Source organism: Myxocyprinus asiaticus, chromosome 35, assembly GCF_019703515.2.
Source record: "Myxocyprinus asiaticus isolate MX2 ecotype Aquarium Trade chromosome 35, UBuf_Myxa_2, whole genome shotgun sequence".
Lineage (NCBI taxonomy): Eukaryota > Metazoa > Chordata > Actinopteri > Cypriniformes > Catostomidae > Myxocyprinus > Myxocyprinus asiaticus.
In genome coordinates, this window is record NC_059378.1 from 16,641,586 (window position 1) to 16,668,267 (window position 26,682).

The window sequence follows — 26,682 nt, forward strand, 5'->3', positions numbered from 1 at the left end:
CCTGACCGAGGCACCTCTCAGTATAGATGCGTTGGCACATAGCTGCCCCCCTGGACTACGCAAGTATGCGTTTCCCCCAGTGAGCCTACTTGCAAAGACCCTGTGTGCAAGGTCAGGGAGGAAAGGGAGCAAGTCATCTAAGTAGCACCCTACTGGCCCACCCAGACATGGTTCTCAGATCTCATGCTCCTCGCAACAAGAAAAAAAGATCAGAGGCTCCCAAGAGTGACCCCTAGTTTTACTACATTGACACAACATCTCGTTCCCTCCATCAGGGAATGGAGGTTACGAAAATAACCATGACGTTTTTGCATCATCTCACAACATTAGCATCAAAAGACTAAAAATACTCCCTCTAATCTTTTTTAAACAGAATGTTGAGTGTTGTTGCTGCCCCAGACTGAAAATAACCATGTGTAGTGTTGATGCAAATTACTAAACAAAACCACAAGGTACCTTCAAAAACTGACACTGCTTCCAGCTCCAATTTAAACCTAAAAGGTAATATCTGGTTTTCTATAACGTCCCACTTCAGATTTGGGAGATGGCCAATCACAGCTTTGATTTTTTGGTGGTACTTATGGGGGCTAATAAATTTTAAGCCACCCATCTGAACACAACCCTGGCACTGGACACAACAAGGTAATGTGCCTAAAGTTACTAAATGTAGCAATGATATGTGCCTACTTTAATTTTACAAGCTAAAAGAATTTGTTTAAATTGACCGCCTGACTCAACAAGAGTTCCTAATAGCCAGCACCGCCAGCAGTGGATAGGCAAAATAATGGATGAGGGACGATCCTGTGGAGTTGTTAAATGCTTGTTAAGATTAATAAACACCCTCAAATGAAACATCTCCCCAGACACACTGCTTACTGAACAGGGTCAGACATCATACATGCTTCTTTACAGACCCTGCATACAGTATAACTGAGGGAAGGAGAGAGGGAGCAAGAGAGAGAGAGGTTGAGGCAGTAGAAAGCAGAAGACTAATGAAACTGAAATATCAAGGGTATTTGTTTCAAGGGAGAGAAAATTAGTAAGCTTGAAAAATAATAATCCTCAACACTGGGCCACATAGAATGATTAAAGCAAAACAGCAAAACCAATTATTACAGGGTGAGCAATGTCGTGAACATTTGACAAAGAAGAAACAACCAAGCTAACAGGCCCGCGAGCACACACATACACCTCCGTAGCCATTAACACTCGTGTGCTGCCTCTGCTCTGCACCAACGCAACACGCAGCCATGCACTAACATACTGACTAACAAGTGCTGATGCACTGGGCATTGACTCAAATCACAACCCATTTAGATCCAGTTAACAGTTCTACCCAGTATGTTATTCTGGAACAGAGGAGCAATCGTTCTAAAGTGTTAAACATTCAAGAAAAGTGAAATTTCACTTTTATTTATAGCTGGTAGATATTATTTAATAGCCATGATATCAAACCCCAACCAAGGCAATTCCGTTCACTTGATAGCCATCTTGGCAATGCTTCCAGGCAGCTATTTTCTCCTATCAGTTTCAATGGGGGAAGACCGAAATCTCCAAAACTGTTCTTGTTTTGTTCTGTTTCCAAGATTTCAATCATGTATGCCAAATCTGCAATAAAACCTGAATATTACCTGACCATGCTATCATAAATTTTGTTTCATTAGCTCAAATAATGCAAAATTAAACATGTACTGTATTTTTCAGCAATAAAATGTCTTCTATTTATTTTTCTGTGAGTGCAATGGCTTATCCAATACTGTCAATATGCTTACTGTTCTGTAATAATCTGCTTGTACCCTATAAACTTTCCTAGGGCTGGTGTTGATGCAGATTTCCCAAACTGATTTGATTCCAATTCACAAGCTCTCGATTTGATATCAATTCATATGGGTATATTTAAGTTATAACATCCCTTTTGCTTACATATGAAAGACATTCTCTCCCAGCTAATTCTATTAATAATACAGGGGATTCTAACTAAGTTCATTATGATACTATTTATTATTTTTTTCATCATTTTGGTCACATTTTTTGCTTTTTATGAATTAAAAAATACATCTATTCAATCTATAAATAAGATATTATATTTCCTATAACTTTTTTGTCACATGTTTATTGTTTATGTGTAATTTGCACTATTTACAATTATTTACATTGATTTGTTGAACACGTACTAAAATGGGTACCGTCTCTTTAACAAATCCGGCATTTCTGCAAAGGGCATCTGTGAATGAGCGCATGTTAACGAGAGAGCCTCGAATGGCTTTATCTCATTTGTGCTATGCATCATAAGAGTTCGATGTTTATTTTTTGTTGTTTATTTATCAACAACTGACTGTAGAGAACAGAAAGGATATTAAAAGAGACACAATTCAATGCCAAATGGGTTGTGTGGATCTCGTCTTTGGACACACTTTACACGGAACAACTTTTACTCTCAACACGCAGTGAAACGATCTCACTGTAAACATTTACCAGCAAGTTGCCAAATATATACATTTTAGTCGCACAGCGCGACGTTTGGTTGCAAATGCGAGTGAATTCCTCTCATTGTAGAAGATGGTTGCGCATTGAGTAAAAGATTCATCTTAGGATTTAAGAATCAATAACAAGATTGTTCAAATGAAGATCACGATGCATAGAACAATCAATATTTTTACCCACCCCTAATCTTTTCAGCCTGATTTGTCTTAACATTTATACGATTTGTAGCACACCAAGTCAGACACTGTTCATGAAACCAGTTATTTCTTTGTCATTTTTGCACAGATCATGGCTAGTTTTTAATGGTATTTGAGAAAAGCTAGACTTGTTTTCAGCCCTACTAAAGGACAGTGACACAGCAGTGTCCCAAAAAAATATATGATGGTGGTGTTCAGTAAAACAGGCCCTTATGCCAGCCGATTAGCTGTCAGAGAGCAGTTTTATGTGGGGGGCATGACAAGCGCGACTCGCTCCATAAATCTACAACAGTTCTGATAATGACACTCAGACTGTGTGCTATGCTACAATCCATTAGGCCCTCTCACCATTACAGCACCTTTCTCTGAGGCTGCTCCGGAGCTTAGCTGAACCCCAGACAACCATGAAAAAAACATAGGAAAAAGAAATTAAGGGTTGTGGCATGCAGGCACCTGTTTAAACCCCTAATGGATCTGTGTGCCTTAGCTTGAAAAAAAATATCCAATCATCAGCAGAGGATTTGTACTAAAAAGCTGTGGGCGACTGAGTGAAGATGGCAGCTAGGCGGATCATTAGGGGAGAAAGATCACGTTGGGGCTCATTTATGAGAGTGGTTCCAAAGATTCGCATGGAAAATGTGCCTGTGATGCTTCAGACGGCAGCATCTGCTATTTGTTAAAATGGCGACTGTAAAGTATTTTGAAAGACAGGTGGCACCTGCTAATGTTTCTTTAACAAGTCCATTTGAATATACAGCCTAAGAAACACAAATTCTCCCAGAACGTGAATTATATGGTGACCTGTGCCACTTATTTAATTGTCAAGACAGCACATCCCCAGCCTTTAATATGCTTCAACATGTTGATCAGACCCACTTTATAGTAGGTGTCTTTAACTACTATGTACTTAAGCATTTGGTACTTATCATGTAAATATGTGTTGTTGCATTGTACTTACATTTAAAGTACCTGCATTTAATTACATCTGTAGTTACACTGTTAACCGTACCCCTAATCCTACACCAACCCTTACCCTAAACATAGCCGTACCTCAACCTCAGTAGCAGCAAATGTGAATCTTGTAAGAATTTTGCAGAAAACAACGTTACTGTAGTCACACAAAAAACACATTGTATTGAATGTATTTTAATGACAGTACATAGTAGTTAAAGACACCTAATATAAAGTGGGACCGTTTATCAATTTAATATTTGTAGTTGAGAGTCCAGTGTAGATTAAGACACTTCTAAAAGAAGATTAGAAATTCTTATTCACACACACACAAAAAAAAACAAAAACAACAAAAAAACAACTAAGGCATGATTGCAGTGGTTTCGTCATATACACTAGCATCTAGTCCCAGACTCTAGTCACTGTACATCACTCTTGCGACAGAATTTGCTGTTTCAGCAACATGCTGTCCTCTCCTTTGATGGTTTTCTTGTAAAGTTGTATTTTTAAAGAATAATAAGACTCAGCCATGTGTGCTTATATATGGGTTCCATAATAATGATAATTGTGTCTATCACTGAAGAGTGACGGGCATTTGCATACAAGGACAACACTGACTGATGCATGTGTTCCATAAACACAATTAAACATTTGCATAAGGACTTCAAAAACAAATAATGATGATGCAATCCGTGAAAAGAAGCAATGGTACAAGATAATTAATTTTTGCACTTTACAAAAAATTCTTGAATTCGTGCTGGATATAAAAGCTGGAATAAAACTGCATTTGTGCATAACTAAAAATAACACTTACCTGTCTTCTAAATACAAGCTACTGTACAAATCTAGACAGATTAAATCTGGCAAACATATTTCTCTCTTTAAAGGACTCACCAAGCTTAATAATTAATGCAACATCACTTGCTTGAGGCAATCTCAATTGCATGTATCATTAAGTTAAAATGTCCAATTATATCTCAATCCATGCAATTATTGCATTCAAAAAATATGAAAGACATAGGGAGAGAAAGGGGGAAGGGAGAAAGGCAGAGAGACAAGGAGAAGTAGGGTAGAGATTGTTGTTTTTAGGGAATTTTTGGCTGTGATTGAAACTGGAAGGTCATAAAGCTTTGATAGCTCCAGTATTTACTATCACCTTAAATCATGTACAGCTACAGCAAACGTTTCTATAACAAGTTTTCATGCTTGTGTGCCATTGTGGAAAATATTGCCACTTCCCGTTTTATGCTTATGAGCTAGAGGCTATTCACTGGCAACTAAATCATCTTTCACTGGAGTAAATTGTATATCTGTGCAGAGAAACAATGCCTGACCAAGTAATTTCAAGGATATCGTACAAGAACACTGACAAGGTGTCCCGGTGACAAGGAAAGCTGGGTAAAAAATAGCACAAACTGAATGCCTTACCGAGCACACCGAGCCGATAGTTTACGGTTATGACGATGACGTTGCCGTAACTGGCCAAGATGCTTCCATCAAACATATTTCCTGTGCCTTCCATGTACGATCCTCCGTGGATGAAAACCATCACAGGTTTGGGGCTCCCACTTTCACGAATGTCTGGAAAAAGAGGATAGAAGTGAATGAATAACAAATTATGACAGACAGCTGAAAATGCATTCAGAGCTGAGGACTCCCATTTTGCTCAGCTTGGCCACATTGGCTTTAGTTTTGAGACAAGATCAGTTTTAGAAATGAGCTCATTAATTTCCTAGGCAATATGAATGTCATGTTCCTGGTGATCGAAAAAATCCCTGTAACAGTTTTACTTGTTATGATTTTTTTTATATCTCTCTCTCTCTTGAAGGGGCTGTCAGACGTAAAAACTGGAAATTAAAATGGGCATTTTAATTTTGGAATTAATGACACATGGCTAAGAAACATGGTGGCCAAACCTCAAGACAACTTAAAGGAAGGAGACTTCACCCGCATTTTAGAACAGGCTCTGCCTGCAGGTTCACCTCATTTTCTCGAATCCCATTTTTCTTTAGCAATGGAAATGGCCCACTTTTCAAAATGTCCATACATTGCTTAGGCAAAGTAATCTACTTTGGGCAAATCATCTCTGTCCGAGAGGGAAGTATTTTCAAAACATAAATGCAATGCAGATGATAACTTTTGTCTTGCTTGAGGGAGAGAGACATTTTATCTTGGTCGCAAAGCCTCCACATAAATCTAGGTTATTTTATTTGGCATGCAGGGACATGCTTCCAGGAGGTCTCATAACAAGGAAGAAACAAATGAAAAAACAATCATTTTCCAAATCAATTTTCTTAAGGGAGCTAAACACGAGCTCCTCTTGCCAAATGTTAAAAGTGAAATTTGCACACAATGTTTTTTTCTTTATCAAGGTATCATCTCATATATTCTCATCTCATATCTGCTAAAAAAACCACAACAAAAATGTAAACCAGCCTAAGCTGGTTTGCTGGTCTTAGCTGGTCTCACATCTCGGTCAGACTGGTCTGTTGGCTGGTTTTGGAGGGATTTTGAGCACGATTCAGCTTGTCTAGGAGACAGGCTAACCAGATTTCTCTTCTCATCTCTTCTTCTCTTCTCTTCTCTTCTCTTCTCTTCTCTTCTCTTCTCGTCTCGTCTCTTCTCTTCTCTTCTCTTCTCTTCTCTTCTCGCCAATGTTGTGGCTTTTTGAATGTACTGTATGTCTACTTTGTTAAGTTTTTATCACTCAAAAAAAAAGAGTTAAACATGTTATATATCCTGTATAATCCAGTGTTTTTATATTACACCGTGTAACAAATGTTTTTTTTTTTTTTTTTGGGTTCCTGGGTAGTAAGTGTTATTTCCTAATTGCTTATGCCTCAAAAGTATAGAAAATGGCTATTATTCCCCACAAACTTTGCTTTTGTGACAGGACAGTGATATTTTGAAATTTACCTATTTTCCAGAACATTCCAGATAGATTCAGTGCTGAGTAAACTTGAAGTAACTTCTACAACTTTCTAGAACTTTCCAGTAATATAAATAGTAGTATAAATACAGGGGCCTTAAGCCCACCAGTTCAGTTTAGTTCCAGCTGTCTAAGTGGATACATATCTGCATTTTTCTGAGATGGCATCAAGAGGCTGCAAGCATCCGGCATACGCATTTTGCTATGTCTGTGGCCAATGTATCAAGACAAAAGTGAAAAAGTACTCTGTGGAAGTATCTGCTAAGATGTTTGAGGACTACAAGGCATATTTCGGCATGCCTGTCGGGGATCAAGATAAACCCTGGGCACCTCATTTCACCTGCGAGCACTGCAAAAAAACTCTGGAAGGTAAGATGGGCAATTGTTGCTTGGAATTTTATGTTATAAAATTTGTCAATTTTTAAAATTGTGGAAGTTTTTAATTTTAAAATGTTTTTTTGGGACACCTTTGGGACAGCAGGGACACCAAGGCGCACTACCACAGGCGGGACTGGCCACAGCGGACCGAGTTCTCCACTGGTGGAGCCCCCAGAAGGTGCTGATGCCACCACTGCACATCAAATTGGGCCTTATGAAACAATTTGTCAGAGCTCTAAATAAGGAGTCGGCAGCCTTCAAGTACCTTCAAGACTTCTTCCCTAAGCTGCATGAGGCAAAGGTCAAAGCCTGTGTCTTTGTTGGACCATAGATAAAGAAGATCCTGGAGTGCAATGAATTCCCTAAGAAGCTCTCAAGTAAGGAGAAAGCGGCTTGGAACAGCTTTGTCGCAGTGGTTCGGGTCTTCCTGGGCAATCACATGGCTGAAAATTATGTGGAGATGGTTGAGACTCTGGTGAAGAACTACGGCACAATGGGCTGTAAGATGTCCCTCAAAGTCCATATCCTTGATGCTCATCTTGACAAATTCAAGGAGAACATGGGAGCATACTCGGAGGAGCAAGGTAAGCGCTTCCATCAGGATATACTGGACTTTGAATGCCAATACCAAGGACAGTATTATGAGAACATGATGGGAGACTACATTTGGGGGCTGATTCGTGAAAGTGATTTACAGAATAATCGTAATTTCGAAAAACTACTCACTTCTAAATCTTTTGTAGTCATTTTTGTATTACTTTAGTATAAATACATGTTAATTTGGATTTATATGTTGTTTTTTTCCTGACTTTATGTGAACGAAAAGACACAAATTTGCACGTTTTCACATTGGAAATAGGTAAATTTCAAAATATCACTGTCCTGGTCACAAAAGCAAAGTTTGTGGGGAATAATAGACATTTTCTATACTTTTGAGGCATAAGCAATTAGGAAATAACACTTACTACCCAGGAACAAAAATTGTGTTACATAGTATTATTATTATTTTAACCCGTTTTCTCCCAATTTTGGAATGCCCAACTCCCACTACTTACTAGGTCCTCGTGGTGGTGCGGTTACTCACCTCAATTTTAAAAAAATATAAAATTACTGTTTCCAAACACACAGAAGCCAATAGAGAACATGCAAAATCTTGTCTTGTTTTCTCAAGATCATGACTTATTTATGGGTTTCCATATGTTTGGAAACCATTACTATTTTTGCAATTCTGTTTAGTGCCAGTAGTGGCACCGAAATTACACACTTTGGGCTCTATTTCTGTGAGTGTGCAAAGTGCAACGCTACATGATAAAACTGTGCGCTACGTCTTAGTAAATATTTGTGAGAGCACTTATTCTAAGTGCAATTTTCGTGCCAGCACAAAGCGCAAGTGGGCGTGGGTGAGAGTGTTTACGCTAACAGTGGGTGTATGCGTGCAAACTTGGGGTTTATTTTATGGTAATGAAGTGGTGCAAAGCGCAATGTTCTATTTTGCTGAGAAATAGGTAATTGCGCTAAGATGTTTCAAAAGCAGGTCTTATATCAGCTCAGCTCAAGTCTAAAGTCAGTTCCTGCATTTGCAGTTTGGAGATTCCACCCGCAGGTGGTAATAAAGTTAATGTCCAAACTCTGAAAATATAGTGGAACATTAAATTATTACCCTGACATTAGCTCTTTTATGAAACAAAAATGTATGAGATTTGTGTTAAACTATCTATAGGCCACGGTTTATTTTTCAATTACTATTATTGTTATGTTTATATTTAGAATTGTTTTTATGGTCTAATTTGTATTGGTATTTTCCCATCTATTGTCGTAGAGTGATTTTTAAGTCACTGCAAAAGGGACAGGTGGAGGAATTTTTGGATTCGGTTTGATTTTTTTTTTATTTTAATTTTAATTTTTTTTGACCACTGATTATATTCATTTGATTTTAGAAATATATTTTCAATAAATTCATGACATTTTTCAAAATCAAAATTGACCGGTAGAATTGAAATGCATGCTGATACAATCACTGTTAATACTAGACATGAGTTGTGTAAGTAGATAAAAATGATTAATAATACTTAAATTCTCTATAATTTAACAGAGCCTACAAACCCTGACGAGAACCACATTTTCCATGCGTACAAAATGAGCTTGTCACTGTCAAAGAAACGTTCAACAAGGATGCAGCTTATGCATAAAAGAGGTAAATCATTGCATACAGTCCATTTACACTACCAACTTCTTTTGAATGTGCTGTCTTTGTTTATATCGCTGATGCTCGACAGGGAATGGACTATATAATAGTATGCAGAACCTCAGAATTAAATTGCACCTGACCCAGCCCATTAGCACTTTGCACGTGTAATTTCGACAAACCCACTTGCACCTAAACTTAGAGCATGCTTGCACGAAAATACCAAAACATCATGGCCATGCCCACTCACTTTGCACTTATGACTTCAAGCATAGTGTCACTTAGCACTAGCACTCTTAGGGTCCTTTATCTTTAAATAGTTTCATGAAGCAGATTGTTGGTATAGGTGAATTCTATTTCTAAGACCATGCATTCTGGTACAATGTCTCTTGGGCCGACTGTTACTGATTACTTTAAAAAGTCAATAAATATTTGTACCCTTCATACTAAAGTGGCAGATTAATGAACATGTCAAAAGCAACTATTGATTTTGGTGATATTTTGCTTTAGTAAATCTCCAGCAAATAGTCATGTGGAGAATCCCTTGGCATTTGGAGCTGTTTCATGTGATTGATGATCCTAGGATGTCTAGGATAGTGTAAAATCTCCATATGCAACTTTTCTACCAAAAACAAAAATGTAAAATAATTAGAATGGATATTAATATCAGTGAGTGGGCAGTGATGTGATCAAGCCAATTACTGAATCTATTAAATAAAATCAGAGGGGCAGGTTTGGCGAGAACTGTCGCTGATGCCACAGCAGCTGGCATAAGCAGTGTGCTTTAATAGGTAGCGCAATGTCTACATAATTAATGTGAGCTCTGTGTCTCCTCTCAGCCCTATCAGCTGCAGCTGTCTCAGTGCCAAATAGCAGCCCTTTTCCACTTAGCAAAAAAGCAAGGTAAAGAAAGGCCTTGGGAATTCAAATAAAAATGTTTACATAATTGTTTGGCATGTTTAATTGCCTTTGAACACATAATTTCTCATACACTGGATTGAAAACTGTTGCTGAATGCACTTTCAAGTGAAAATTGAAAAATGTAATCTCTATGGTATTTTGAGTGTAAGGATATAGTTTCTTTTAACAGTACTAATCCTGAGAACTCTTAGAACAAACATCTGTTTGCTTTTGTTCTTCACCTTGTTCTCATAAGTTTTAGAGCCCATGTGATGGTAGCAGACTTAGTCTTTATGCAGTGACCTTGGAGTGGTTTGGCAGACTGGATTTGTGTTTCTCTGCCAAAAGCCCATTCAACAGACATTTGTATGTATCTTTTGCTGAAGGTCTGTTTGGTTTTTCAACGATCGATTCTTTTACATTTGATACACAAATCTTTAATATTTGGTTTCATCCTTGCACAAAGGTGTTACAATCAAAAGAACAGTCAATCATTGGAGACTTCATTGTTATTCCACAGTGTGAAAGGAGTTTTCTGGAGAGATGATGGATGAGAAATCATAACATGTTGCTTTTGTTGGATGGTGTTGATTTTATGATGCTTGCAATTGTGGCTTGTTGGATGCCATTCACTGGTAAGATGGTGCAACAAATGGTTGTTCTGAGTGTCCTGAAGGTAATTCAAAGCCTCTTAAGATACTGCAATCATACCTAGATGATGTTGGCAGTGAGTTTTTTTTTTTTCCTGACATGCTTACTTCCTCTGTTTTCTAGAGAGTAAATATGAGTTGCTGTGGGTTTCTCACTGTATATTTATGTTGCTGTAATCTTTTGATGTGCAGATCAAAGTGAGCAGCCTCTTTCCTAGTTTAGCCTTCTCTAATTGGTACTTATTTTATTTTATTATACAGGAGACAGTCTTCATAGTGCTTCTGTTCTGACATGAACAAGGAAATGGAATGCTTTTATCACATAAAGTCACTCAGGGATTATTATGATTACTTTGTGTACCTCTTTTACAGTTCACAGTCCAGGCACCTAATCGATGTGTTCATTTGTTGTGTATCTCAGCATCCGCTAAACATCGGGCAATTAAAAGTAGACTCAACGGCTGGACAGTAATGACTATTGATGCAGTCTGACGGAAATGCAAACATGGCATTATGGATTCCAGGAACATACATCTGTTGCGTAGGAAATTTTTAAGGGGCTTCCAATAGAATTTCGCAAGATAATCAATATGGATTTTGAAAGCCAAAGCGATTATCTCAGAATAATTTTCAAAAAAGCAGAAGGGTTGAAAAATCATGCAAAAAAAGTGTTAAGAATTTTATATTAGGATTATTAGTTTGTTTGTTTTTGTTTTGTTTAGGTGAGATGCAACATATAAAATTAAATGGAAATCATAATAAAAAATATTCAAGCAAAATCCTATGAAGGGTTACTGACAATTATGTGTCTGGAATGACGGGAGACAGGAAACATCAAGCAAAAACGACAAAACACATCCATCAAAAAACGAGCAAGAAAAAAAAAATCTCCACTCTCAAAAAAGGACAAGAAATTTAAGAAAAATAAAGAAGAAAAAAATTGGAAGGTTCCTTGTCATGCATATCATTTTGGCATCAAAAAATACCTTCTTCCTCAGCACCGTCATTATCAGCTAAATCATCATTCTGTTTCTTTGAAAGAGGACCTAGGATCAAGAATGGAAAAGATGGAGCACAGAGAAAATACAAGAGCAAACAAGTCTTCAAAAAGTGCCTCAAAGACACAAAGAACTTGCATTGAAAATCTTGGTTTTAAAAGTGATAACGTATTTTAAGAAAAAAGAAAATGAGAAGAGAAGATCTAAGCTAAACATGAAACGCATTAAAGATTTTTTATTTTGTTTTAAGATCTACAAAGTAGTAAGATAATATAGAAAATGTGGGCTTTACTGATTTATTTAACAACACAAAATAAGATATTTCTTGAAATTAAAAAAATATTTCTTGTCTACTTAACAAGAAGGCCACTGTTTTGAACAGGTTATTTATTTATTCTTTTTAATGATATATATATATATATATATATATATATATATATATATATATATATATATATATATAACATGGTTTTCTTTCTTGGAGGGCAATAATTCAAAGCATGTATCTTTCAACCACATTCAACATGTAATTACATCAGAGCAGCCAGTGCACTGCATTGTTATTTTACACCGTGCTGATGTGAGCTGGGGTCATTTTAGATCTTGTCATGATTGACTGTTAAAGTACTTACCTGACCTAATTGGACTTAAAACAAACTGATTTGATATATGACAGAGGATGCAATAAGCAGGAAAAGTTCACCTAAAATTTTAATTCTGTCATAATTTACTCACCCTCATGTCATTCCAAACCTGTACGATTTGCTAAACAACACAAGTCCTCGCTTGAACACACATACCACTGTGTACAAGTTTCTCTCATAGAGCTCGTGCTACTTTTGGATCCTTTTTTTTAAGCTTTAAAGTGAGTCACTACCAACTGATATTGGGTTGAAAAGGATATTCATTATCTCTCATTTTGTGAAAGTTATGCATGAGTAAATTATGACAGAATTTTCATATTTGGGTGAACTATTCCTTTAAATGTCACTGAATTGGGCCCAGTGGCACTAAAAAGAATTTGAATTTATTAATTTAGAAAAATGCAGCAAGAATGAAATGTATCTGAATAGCCTTATAGAGAAGAAGGAAAAAAATGAGATCAACCAATTTATGAACAACTTTGAGAAAGGCTTAAACATCTGCATGCTCACCATTTGCTTTTAAATCAGCAAAATAATGCACAGAGGCATTCAGTAACATTTGCAAAATAACAACGCAATGTCAGAGGCTGGCAAAGATTAATACTGTTTTCAGAATATTTGTTTTGTGAAACATACTCACAAACATACACCAAACACAGAGGAACTTTTGTCCACAAAAAGCACATTTAAAATAAGCCAACACCAGGCCAAAGGCTTCAGAGCGCATGCAGGCATTTGTTCGAAAGGAGTGGGGGGGGGGGGGGCAGCTCTCTCAGCCAAAAGTCAATCTGTCCATTTAATCAGACAGCTAGGGCCAAAACTCATGACCCACACATTCTAATGGACCACATAGGAGGAGAAGAGAGGGGCTGTATGCAGCATTGCATCCATTTTATTTTGGTGAAGCTCTGTGTTTTTAAGCTCTTAACTCAGAGTGTCCGTGTGGGAAATGACAGCTGCTGTTTTGAGTAGGAAGCAAAGATCAGAGTTAACATTTTGGTGCTATTCCACGCCGACCTTGCCTGAAAAATGAATAAATATGAATATCTAAATAATAGCCTAAAGTATCTTTAAACACAACAGGTACGCATTCAATATGATGAATCAGGTCAGTCGATGCCCTTTGTTACACTAATAAACGAATGAACAGAGAATGTGGGAGGCAAAGGTGATACACTTAATTAGATTTTAAAAAAAGAAATAAGTTAATCATGTAAAGGTAAAACTAAACAAAATCTTAAGCATTTTTGCATTGTTTTGCATTCAAACTTTTGGCCTAATTTAGTGTAAACTGAAGCAAATATTCTCATAAAGTGTTGTCCAAGAGTAAGCCTTTAAATTAAACCTACTGTATACAGAACTTAATTTATTTTTTGTGTGTTTTTGACTTGTCAGTGTAAAATTTCAGGCAAACAAAATGGTAATGCTTTCACTGAATTAGGCCCAGCTGCATAAAAAAAAAAAAAAAAAAAATATTTACATTTTAATTTTAATTTAAAAAAGGCAGCACTTATTTTTAAAAGACAATTCATTTTAAGTAATTTATATGACATCAACACCCCTGCAAAGAAAGAGAATAGCTATTTGAAATATTTAAATAAATATCAAGTATAGACAAAAAAAATAGACCGTATCATTGTGCCCAATAACATAGGTAGTGCAACAAAAAATAAGCTCACACAATAACATCAACTATAATGAAAATGACCTCAATATCCCTGTCTTGCAGCCTCATAGTTCCGCAGCTTATTACAGAGAACCATTTTTATCAGTAGATAATTGCTTTGTGAGTGAGCTTTATTATATAAGGTGGAGAATCCCAGTGGCGCCCAAGCTCTGGCTGACATGAGGGCCAGGGGTAAACTGAGCCAACAGAGAGGGCTAACCACGGCCTGGCTTACAGTTAATCTTGCCATCAGTACAAAACATGTTTGCAAAGACTGACTTGCTCTGTATTTGAAAAAGCTCTTTCAAAACTGTTTCAGTAAGGTAGGTAAAAGTTGTCAAAACAAGACTCTGTGGGAGAATATTGAGACAACATTCTTGCTGTAGCACCCATGACACTTTCATTTACTAATAAGAACAAGTGTTTTTTTTTTTTTTTTCAAACAAGGAAAAGTTTGTTCAAAAATGAAAATGTTGTCATTTTTTACTCATCCTCATGTTGTTTCAAACCTGTATGCTGTTATTTTTTTATACAAAATGTGAACGCTGGAGCTCACAAATCTCTTTTACACTCACGTTCAGTACAAATATTGCATCTTTAAGTATGTGGAAGTATGTGGAATGGAGAATGAGATTTGAGAGCTGCAGCAGAGGGGAAGAGTTTCAGTCAAAAACAACTTAAATTTCAGTCTGATTCTTTAAAAAAAAACAAAAAAAAAAAGAAATCATATAGCTTCAGAACACATAATATAGTGTACAAGTCATATGGACTACTTTTCTGATACTTGTATGGTGATTATTTTTTTTTATTTTTATTTTTTTTTACTTTTGGGAGCTTGACAGATGACAACTATTTAATATGTCACTGTATGGAGAAAAAAAATACCTTTATGAATTCTACAGAATAAATGTAACAGCATACAAGTTTGGAATGACATGAGAGTGAGTAAATAAGGACAGAACTTTCTTTTAAAAGACAAGTTTTCTTCAAAAAGTACTGTTCTTTTAACACACAATCATCTCACCATGTAAAAGCCCTTCTCATTCTATAATGCAGTATCTTGCCAAATCAATCCATTATGAGTGAATCTTTTATTGAAACAGAAAGTGTATACTGCTTCCTGAAAGCCTGCAAATGTTTTGAGGTATTAAAGGGCATTTATTCCCCACATCAGCCTGTCACTTCAGGCTCTGAGACAGGTTATGGCCCGCACTGAAACTTTCTGTGTGACCTCTACAGCTGGATTCACTTGTCTCTTTCTCTCTTTCTCCATTAGGTTCCAGTCTGGTGATCAAAGGTAGCAGAGTTCACTGCAAATCCACTTCATGAGTACAGCTACTGCAAGATCATGTGTCCAGTAGAAAGTGACATGCACATACAGGCTACTCGATCAGGCCCTCTTTCACTGTCATAACACGCTAGATTGATTTATCATCGTTTAACTCACTGGCTACAAAAGCATTTCCATAACCCTCCTCATGCCATCATCGATTGGTATTCACCTCTGACTGATAAACTGCTACTTCATGCCACTGTTTAATGCAGTGCTCCACTAGGATTCACCCGACTGCCTGGACTCGGGATGCTGACTGGGTGATCAATGCTTGGAGGTGGACTGACTTCAGATTGAGCCCACTGACACCTATGAGCATTTGTCAAGAATAGAGTTGGGAATCGAGAACTGGTTCTTATTCTGTACCTGCTCCATAAGAAACATAAGAATTGTTTTCTCAATATTACTAAAATGATCGTTACCAGAACCATCAACAAATTCCTTACGACAGGGCTATTCAAACCCGTTCCTGGAGAGCCACCATCAACAGAGTTTAGCTCCAACCCTAATCAAACATACCTGAACAAGCTGATCAAGGTCTTTAGGATAACTTGGAAAATACAAGTAGGTGTGTACGAGTAGGGTTGGAACGAAACTCTGCAGGATGGTGGCCCTCCAGTATCGGATTTAAATAGGTCTACCCTACGATTCCGATGACAAAGAATTCCCTTCACAATCTCTCTGTTGAGCAATCACACGATTAAACAGTCATTAAGAAGAGTCATAAGGAGTCATAACAATCTGAAGAGATAGTCTTGATCTCAAATGCAGTGTAAATGTTACTGGAAAAGATAGCTAAAAAGCATATTAGTATCATGAGCCTTGACTGTGCCTGCATGACAATACGCAATAAGCGCTGATGAGCATAATCACATACTCAGCCGAGATCTTCACAAGATATATGTGTGCTCAGCCGGGAACACATTTAGCTTCATGAGCCTGGTAATTTACCCTGTGAAGGGCCTAGGAAAGCTATGGATTTTTTTGATAAATAACAATGAAGCAGGTAACACCTGCGAGAGAGTCACTATTACCCGAAACGCAGTAATACACAAAGGCAATCCCATTTTTTTTCCAAATGTCTGATGGGGACTGACTGGGTGAATCTCACAAAAAATGTCCAGGTCACATTAAACCCAGAATGAAAGAAAAGAATAAGAAAATCTATTTTGCATAAAGAAAATAAAGCCTATTTTTAATATGTGCAGTGCTGTAACATCATTTTCATGACAAATAAGCACATTTCTTTTTTCTTTTTTTTCTTTTTTTTTTTTCTTTTTGGTAATTCTCATTACTCACCTATTCTCAGTGTTGATTCTCACTAAAGGAATATTCTGGGTTCAGTACAAGTTAAGCTCAATCGACAGTGTTTGTGGCATAATGTTGATTACCACAAACATTTATTAAAAAAATAATAATAATAATAATCGAAGTAACAGTAAGGCACTTCCAATGGAAGTGAATGGGACCTATTTTTGGAGGATTTAAAGGAAGAATTGTGAAGCTTTTTATTTTCTACATTAATTCTTCTGTTAAAACTCATGTATTATTTGTGCTGTAAAGATGTTTAAATCATAATTTTTACAGTTGCTTTAGGGTTTTAGGGTTTGTTGACATTACATTGTCATGGCAACAAAGTTGTAAAATTGGCGATAACTTTACAGACAAAAGATAAAAATCATATTTACACACATTCTTTTCATCTTGTTGCTATATTTATTTAACAGTGAGTATTTTAATGTTTACGGATTGGCCCCATTCACTGCCATTGTAAGTGCCTCACTGTAACCTCTATTTTAGCTTCTTTTTTTTTTAAGAAAAGGGGCAAGTCAAAATTATTTTTTGTGGAAATCAATATTATGCCACAAATGCTTTTGATTGAGCTTAACTTGTATTGAACCCGGAATATTCCTTTAAATTCTCATTAAAGCAATACTTGTCCACTATATCTCAATTTTTCTGCACTGCAGTAAAACAAACTGAAAATTTGTAATCATAATAAATTAAAGGCAGTATGCTACCATGAAATATAATTTTTGCATTGAGTTTTGCATTGATTTGTAATTTTTTTGCATTACGATTTGGGGCAAATGTGCTTAATTGTCATAAAAGTAATGTCACAGTGCAAGCAATCGGAATGGTTCGAAAAATAGGCCTCATTTCCTTTAAGCAAAATATAATTTCCTATTTCAGTCTTTTGATTTTGGCTGTAATATGACCCAGACATATCAAGCCCTGAGTGAGTTTTACGAAACCTGTCAAAAACAAGTCATGTTATCTGTTATGATCAAGACTCTCCAATAAAATGGACTCGTCATTGTCCACAGGTAAAAAATATCATAAATATGAAAGTAAACAAATATATGCTAGACAAGCTGAGCTGTTCTTTCATTCTGCCCTGAGTTGTTGTTCATTCAGTCTTCTGGCAGTGGTTGCTACTGATCTCCTGAAACACATGCAGCTTAAATCTGGTTTTTCTTTCATTCTCATCTGTTTCTTTGTAATGCAGACAGTCCAGACAGAGGAGCAGGCTGAGGACTGTCTCAAAAGAAAACATCCTCTAGCCACACTTGTATACCAGGGGATGTATACTAGAGCAGGGGGCAATGTGAGTGCTTTCCCCCAAGCCTGCCTTGAACAAGGATTCTCACAAATCCCGGGCTAAACAAGCCCCAGGCTAGCAAACATGCATCATATAGCTAAAAGCCTTAGCAGCCCCTCCATATACAGGAGAAGAGAGAGAACACAGTGATCTGATGGTCAGAAGACATTAAAAACAGAAAAATCAAATGGATAAACAAAGAAAACAATGCAAATCATATATATGGGTGTTTCCTTCTCTACAGGCACCTTCCAGATGAAAATTAGAAGATTTCTTTTTTTTTTTTGTTTGTTTGTTTTTTTTTTGGGCATTGCAAATTGACAAATTACCCATAGTTGAAGAACCCCTTTATAAAATGCTGTGCTTTAGCACTGTTTATTCATCCATCTACACCGACTGCTTATTTTATTGCATTTACAGATGCGATGGGGTGTTTCTCTGAAAATTTACATTGTGTTTCCAACAGGCACTGTCAGGCAGTGCAGACGTCAGCTTCCCATGTGACGGTTGTATCTAATGAGCATCCACCCCAGTTGCACAGCACCACTGTTCTACATGACAGCAGCATGCTGACAGTCTTCATAGTTACCCCCTCCTACCTTTTCTCCATGTTTCTTTCACACTGTTTTCTAATACAACCAAAAGACAGGGAAATTTTAACATCTAATATCAATCTGTTACAAATAATTCCAACCCCAAACCGTATGAATATTTCATAATGCATCATGAATGCTGACTTCTAGGGTTCCATTACAGTTTGGATAATTCATTAGAAGAGAGCAGTCTATGTAGACAGTGTATGTAAGGCAGCACACTAGGTTTCGGAATAAAGCTATCCTATTTTATTCTATTGTATTGACAAAACATCACAACATCAGGGATCAAAGATTTCCAACTGCAGAAGGGTACAACCATCAAAATGTTGAGTGGGCATTTTTTAACAAGTAGCCCTTGTTAACATTCATTCTCTTCAACATGGCTGACATTCTGTGGTTTTGTGAAGGAAAAGAGTGGCCACTTGGTTTCAGGTGAGCACAGAGCCGAAATTACTGTTTAAAATATCAATATCCAGGGACTAAGCGTGGGATGACTTCCTCCGAGAGCCCCTGGTGAGAGGAGGTGGGGGGTTGGGTGAAATTGCAAGGACCAAAATGTCACTCTAGACTCAGATTGTGAGGTGCTGCTCATTAAAGAGGGAGAAATGACAGGACTTAAAGGCAGGTAACATTTGTGAGGAAAGATTTCATTAGGACCTGCCAAAGCCATAACAGTCAACATGGAGAGATGACAAAGCTCGTAATGAGCTGGCTACCCACCAGGGAGAAGAGAAGAGTCCAAAAGACACAGGAGGAATCAGGCCTAGACATTGGACACTCTTGGTGGAAATAAACTGTACACTTGACTTTAGCTGGGTATATGTCATATTAGTGTTGTGTTTGTGGTAAATATATTCATAATAATAATATAATCCTCTCTCTCTCTCTCACTCTCTCTCTCTCTATATATGCACATTTAAATATGACACTTAATATCCAATGCCAATAAAGCTCTTCCCTTTGGGTGCTCAGGTGGAACTGTTGAACCGATGGAGAGGAGGTGCAGACGTTATATTCCGGGTTCAATTCAAGTTAAGCTCAATCAACAGCTTTTGGGGCATAATGCTGATTACCACAAAAAAATATTTTTGACTCGTCCCTCCTCTTCTTTAAAAAAAAAAAATAAAAAAAAAAATAAAAGTTACAGTAAGGCACTTACAATGGAAATGAATGGGGCCAATTTTGGGAGGGTTTAAAGGCAGAAATCTGAAGCTTATAATTTTATAATAGCACTTACATTAATTATTCTATTAAAGCTTGTGAATTATTTTACCTGTAAAGTTGTTTAAATCATCATTTTTACAGATGTTTTAGGGTTTTAGGGTTTGTTGGCATAACATCGTCCTGGCAATGAAGTTGTAAAATTGGCTAAAACTTTACACAGAAAAGGACAGTAAGCGATTTTATCACACTTAAATCATGTTACACGCATATTGTTTTTGTCTTGTGGATTTACTTTTGAAACAGTGAGTATTTTTACAATTTGAGCCCATTTACTTCCATTGTAGATATTAATCCTGTTACAAAAGTGAGTTTTCACTCTAAGCAACATGTTAAAGTGATAGTTCTCCCAAAACTCATATTCATCGTAAGTGTGCTGTGTAAAGGCTGTTTCAAAGGCTGTTCGAAAAGCTGTCAGGTGAAACCGGAGGTATTCTGTTTTAACCTAAAAATTATCTCCCACTGTTGGTACACTTAAGCTAATTAAAATTAAACATCCAGCTATTGACGTATGGCAAGAGTTTTCAACACTGGGCTCTGTCTTTCAGCCTGTCAAGAGAGAGGTGACTTCATGAGAACTAGCCTCTGGGTGACTGACAGATTTAAATTTGAAGAAAAAGAGGATGAAGTAATAAAATATCAGCATACAGAATTAATTCATATCATCATAGCTCCAGCGAGTCAGAAACAGTGACCTAAAGTCAACAGGGAGAGTGGAGAGGGGGTAAAGGTAGCAAAATTTGATTAAGAGTATTCAAAGTGTACCCTTGACACTAGCTCCAGAGATCTGTGGGTGAATAAAGACAGTCTGTGAAAGTTTGAAGGCCTGCTCTCTATTGAGGAGCTGAAAGACAGAGGAAGTGATTATTCATTCTGTGAGTGCACACAGAAAGAACACTGTCATATTCAAGAATATATATATATATATATATTATGAAGCTACTGTCATGGAGACAGTCACGGGAAGGTTAAAAGAAAGTGTTCTTCTAAAAAATAAAAATAATATTCTATTTCTACAGAACAATGTCAGTCACTATATAGCTAGTCTGCCTCTGAAAGCACTGACCGTTTACAGTCCATTCACTGACAATCTAATGCAGTTTGCAAACAATAATGGCTGGAGCCGGTTGAAATCTTCCAATTTGTCTGGCTGGCTTTATGCAACTTCCGGGAGTAAGGACACACAGGAATTGATCAGTCCGTCAGAAAGCGAAGTCATGTTAAGAAGGTATGGGTTTGATAAAGACAGTGAGTGCTTTTGAAAAAGAAATAATCAAGGTTAGAGGCATCAGAGTTTCTTACACTAGTAAGAAACATCTCCAAAAGATGGTGCCTTTTTACAGTATAGTGTCCCCATCACTATCCTGGGGTATTAGGAACCACACAGACCACAGGGTGAGCACCCCTCTGCTGGCCTCCCTAACACCTCTTCCAGCAGCAACCTTAGTTTTCCACAGGAGGTCTCCCATCCAGGTATTTGCCAGGCTCAACCCTGCTTAGCTATAATGGGCAACCAGGCAAGAGCTGCAGGGCGATATGGCTGCTGGTTTTGGTTTTACAGTGTTTTCTTTAAAACCGTTCAATGTCAGTGCTGTGCCACTGTTTGAATTAAATTTTCTGTGACAGCCTACTGTATAAGGTGAAAGAGTCTGGTTATGGATATAAAAATCGCATTTCTTTTCTCCATAGGGATATAGATTTGTAACGATAACTTAAACTTTTAAAGACAGACCTACCATGAGCTCTGAGGTTGTTAATCAAATGTATGTGCTTCTGCTGAAGCCATCAGTCTGAGTTATTTCATCTTCATTCTTCCTACACTCTCAAAATACTAATATCTGAATATTTTGCAATAAAATCAAAATATATTGTTTCTATACTTAAAATCATTAAATATGTTGTAATCAAATCAACATATGTTGTTCCTATACTTAAAATCAATAGCTTAAAATTAATCGTTTTAAATTTTTTCATTGTTTTTAATTTGATTACATCCTTCGCAATGCCTCATGGGATTGAAATCCTCAGTCTTGTACCTTTGTCATTTTGTCTCATTTTCAAATACTTTATTATTTAAATCAAAGTTTGTAATGTTGGGATTCACATTGGAGGTGTTTGGTTTGGTTCATGGCTTAGAACTGTTCTATGAAGGATTTTATGAAATCTATATGGAAGAAATTAATGGGAAATATACTTGCGGAACCAAAACGGCTAAAAAAAGTTGCCAGGCACTGTTGTGCTCTATTATTGTGGTGTAATCTATTTCAAATAACCCCATCCCAAAACAGCATGTAGAAACAAAAACTATGCAGGGCTCGACATTAATGCTTGTCAGTTTGTCCGGAACAAGTGGATTTTTGAAGTGGCAGTTGAAAGAGAAATAGCCTGATTAAAACGTCAATAATAAAAACATTTTTTTTAGTATTTGTCAAATAGCTTAGGCCTGTATCACTTATTACAAAGTTAATATTCTTCTCCTGCTGTTGAAAATAATCTAGAGCACATAGCCAGCCGCATAGAGTGGAAGCTATGGTGTCTTTTGAACACGCAGGTTAGAACTAGCAGTCATTTAGAAAAAAACGGAATTCGATTCGAAATTACCTCAGGCAGTGGCAGTGAGCAGCGTAGTTTTAATTTTCTAATTAGCTAGCAATCTAATAATAGGAAGCAATGTTTCTCAAGCCTCCACAGCCTGACTAAGCTCCTGGTAAAACGGCAAAACCCAAAAGAGAACCACTGTATCTAACAGGACAGGTTACGAATCTACAAGGGAGAGGAAATTCATCCCTACCTGGAAGGATGAATTTGACCGGGTGTGGTGGAAGACTGTGTGATGCATCCCAACTTGGCTGACAAGTTAATTTTAATTTGTGTAGACCAGCTGATTGACTTGGCTAAACTATGTTCTTAACTTGGAAAATAAGTGGCTAACTGACGATTGAGATAGGAATAAGACATTCACTGTAGCTAACATCATGAATGATATTGAAATTGTGTCAGCTAGCTAGCTAAATTGCCCTCTTAAAAGCTTGCCAATCTTGGGGCACAGTGGGCCTATATTCACTAGGTTAAACCATCTTTCTGCACTGTGATCTTAATGTAATCCCTACTAGCTGTAAATGATTGCTATGGAAGCTATTATTTTTTTCTTCCTTTCATAATTTTTTCTCTCCGGACAAATATTTTTTTACTCAGAGAAGTGAATGACCAATTTACTTCTCCGAAGGACAAGCACATGACAATGCTTAAAGTCTAGCCCTACCATGGCTGGTTACAAAACAAACTATGTCAGTCAGGCAAACTATTCCTGGCTTCTTGGCCAGAATAAGCAGCAATGAAGACCAAATATTTTGCCACAAGTCAAAAGTCTGACTATGCGATATTACTTTACAGCCGGAAATCTTAATAGTGCTAAATATTACTGGCACTGGCTTTTTAATGAATTATGTTTCTGCTGTCCAACTTCACTTGGTAAAGCAAGAACTTTGCAGACAGTGTAGACCTTTTTGGCATCTTGTACGTGATCCAACAATATTCATTGCTTTCTTTTGCTGTACAAAAAATGTCTGGATGTTAAAAGCTAGATTTAACTGCTGTATCAGAGATGGTCATGATGGTCATGTGATGAAGAGGAGGGCGTGGCCAGGCCGTGGTGCACGGCCGGCGCTGAGTCAACTGATCAGCGGGAGAGCGAGATAAAGGGGAGCTGGAGATGCCAGTTCGAGAGAGAGAGAGAGAGAGACGCACGTGGCCGCGTTGTGTGTGTCTGTGTGTCTTTATGTTTTATGTTGTTTTAAGTTCATTTATATAATTAAACTTTACGTTGACTGTTCAGCCAGTTCCTGCCTCCTCCTTGCCCATCCCTCACCTGTTACAGTCATCCTTTGATTTGGATTTCTTTTTTTCCCCTTCCTGACCTCTCATACGCCCTCCAGTGTATCCACTCCACCCTTTTTCTTTTTCTTTTCAGCAGGAGGCAAATAGGTGCAGATTCTGATAATAAGAGATTGGGTCTGTTCCAAAACCTTTAAAGCTTACTCCAGAGGCAGCATTTTAAGCATCATAGCCGTGTGAAGGCTGTTTGAAAAGGTAGGTATCTTAACTATGCTGCCTCATAAGATATAGCGTTTTGGCCAAATTCTAAGTAGAATCATATGTATCCTTCCCCGTGTAGGCCCATTTCAGTTAGGATGCTGACATAGAAGACATGTACCAACTTTAACACTTTTTGGGGGGATGTCACTGTGGCCTTTGGTCACAGAGCCTGTAACCAGCCTGTATATAGCAAAAAAAGGTCATCCATTACCAAGAATGTTGTAATCTCCAAGTGACATTGCCATCAAATTATAGTCAAATACCATAATGTCCATTGCCGTGTTGTATCCATTTACACAAATCCCCATTTTTTTCATGAATATAGGCTATACTATAAATCTGATTAACCACTGCATATCCATACATGGGAATATATATTTTCAGTTGATTTTTTAAGGTGATATTACACGTTGTTGTGACTCATGTATTCAGATAGAAGACAAAGGCAGGCCTAACACAGTCGTAAAACCTAACTCAGCCCCACATACCAAGTCGTAAATCTTACTGATAAATATCGCGCCAAAATCAAACAAAGGGAGTCCAAAACAGACTACAAGCCTTGCTCACTAAAGGATCGAACACTCAACTCCTATTGGATGAGGCACGCAACAGAACGTCCCTCAACTATGACATCATCAGGAGTAGAAATACCTCTGAAATGCTTCCGGGATTTGCTTCCAGCAACTTTGCTTGCAATGTGTAGACGCAGCTCATCGCTGCTCTCAGGTGCAGCTTCGTGGCACAAGGAAGTAACGTCCGACTTGAAACTGTGGCCATACAATCTCCATCTCGCTGGACAAGTTGAGATTACTCTGTGTTCAACCGAACACTCTAACGGATCCGAAGGAGACCGCCGAGCAATCCGCATCTTCATCCGTTTGCCTGCAGAAGTGAAGAGATTAAAGATTTCTCTTCCATTTTCAATCAAGTCGAGTTCTCCGCCAGCCCACCGAGAATCAGCAGCCATGCCCGCCGACAGAGCAAGGAAATGGCCTCCCGTCATCACCCGAACCTCGAGGAACCGAGTCTGAGTTAAAGGACGGATGAACACACATTCTGCATCCTGATGCGATTCAAGTAAGAGGTTTACTTCTGGGCAGAGATAGAATATTATAGTGTGTTATTCTTGTATTTCAAGGTTTTTGCTTGTACGGTTTGCGGACCACCATGTCCGCTCATTATTAATACTCAGGGTATTAATTATCACAAATTTGTTTTGTTGTATTGTGGTCCAACCAAATTGGACTGTTGTGCATTTTCACCATCGCAGGTGAGACCGGCAAACTGAGTTTATCCATTAAAGAGTCAAAGAACGCGGAACTTTTACGAGCCGTCCACCGCGTCTCTGAGCGATAAACTAACAGCTGCTTTCTCTCCCATGATCGCGAAATTGGCTTTAGGGCCGTCACTTTATTCTCTCTCTCTCTCTCTCTCATACTAACCACACACACACACACACACACACACACACACACGCACGTGACCCCTCACAAACATTCTGGCACACATTTTTGGCTCGTAGATAGCTTCGTGCTAAAGCTCAGCTTTGTCCCTAAGCTATCGTACAAGCGGATACACGCGGTAACTGGTAGACGCCATTGACTGGTTTCTCTCCGCCCACATTCGTGGCCATATTCCCTGGCCGGAAGTCTCGCGTGACATACTCTCCACGAGAGTCATGTCCACCATTTTGTGCACGTCCCTCCTTAAACACACACACACACACACACACGCTCGCTTATGTGTTATAGGATTATTTTGATTTCCATATTTAATCATATCACTGTTTAGTTTGTAGTTGTAAGTCGGAAGTTTATTGACTGCATTGTATTAATTATTAATTGATATTACTGCATAAATTATCTTTGTTTATATTACAAAGAGAAGTGTTTTGGTTTGTTTTGCATACGCCTGTGTCATGCTGACAGGATGTCAGTGCTCGGATTCAAGCTTCATTCATTGTTTTTTTCCGGAAAATTGATATTCTTCAGATGTCGATTTTCCTAAGAAAACAATCTAATATTGAGACTGTTATACTATCTGGTTATTAGTCCCTGATTCCAGGGTGGTGCCCCGTCAATGTTAATCCTTATTAATATTCTGCTGATTTTTGATAATTGATAATTATCTTTGATGATTGTTGAATTTGAATGATCAATAAGCTAGTGTTAATTTTAATTAATGTTTCATCGATGTTAACAATTAACGATTATCTTTGATAATTGTTGATTTAAAGGATTAAAAAAGCTAACATTGATTCTCATCAATGTTCTATTGATTTTAATAATTAATAATTACCTTTGATAATTATTAATTATTGCTAATAACCAAACCCGCTCCTAAATGTAGCGCACTACATTTACTGGAGCCCCATATGAGGTTTTAATGAGTTAGATTCAATTAATTAATTTAAATATTAATTAATAACTAAAGAAATAATTATTAATTATTTCTGATAGTAACACTAATCTAAACAACCAGTAAAGCCCTACAACGTGCAAAGCAATTTGTTCTCGTGCTCTGGAAGCAGCTGTGTATTTTTACACCGTTCTGCTGATCTTTGTTCAGTATGACCTTCATACCATGCATTCTTTGAGATTAAATCTGTTGCCTATTGAGATCCCACAGGAAAGAGAAATCACAAATGAGATCTCTTTGATACCTCAGTTGTTTCTCCTAGATAGCAATTAAATTCAATGGAGATCAAATGGGGACTTTTCCTGCTTCTCAGATTGTTCTCCTGAGAAAAAGGCCACATGAATATCTCCTCTAGAGTTTCAGAAGAGATCTTAATAATATCTTACACTGTGCTCAAAGTTGGTAAGATCATATGATCTGCAATCAAATTCAGAG

General features: G+C 37.4%; 1 protein-coding gene across 2 annotated transcripts in view; it reads right to left on the reverse strand.

The window, feature by feature from the left end:
* nlgn1 (neuroligin 1) overlaps positions 1-26,682 on the reverse strand; it is a 442,740-nt gene that overhangs the window by 205,757 nt on the left and 210,301 nt on the right. Inside the window, exons 3-4 of one of the 2 annotated variants that reach the window (XM_051672419.1) lie at positions 11,661-11,720; positions 5,061-5,213 (exon numbers count right to left, since the gene is read on the reverse strand). In XM_051672419.1, coding sequence (XP_051528379.1) covers positions 5,061-5,213; positions 11,661-11,720 — 213 coding nt within the window. The remainder of the gene's footprint in view (positions 1-5,060; positions 5,214-11,660; positions 11,721-26,682) is intronic. The other variant, XM_051672421.1, reaches the window with a different exon arrangement.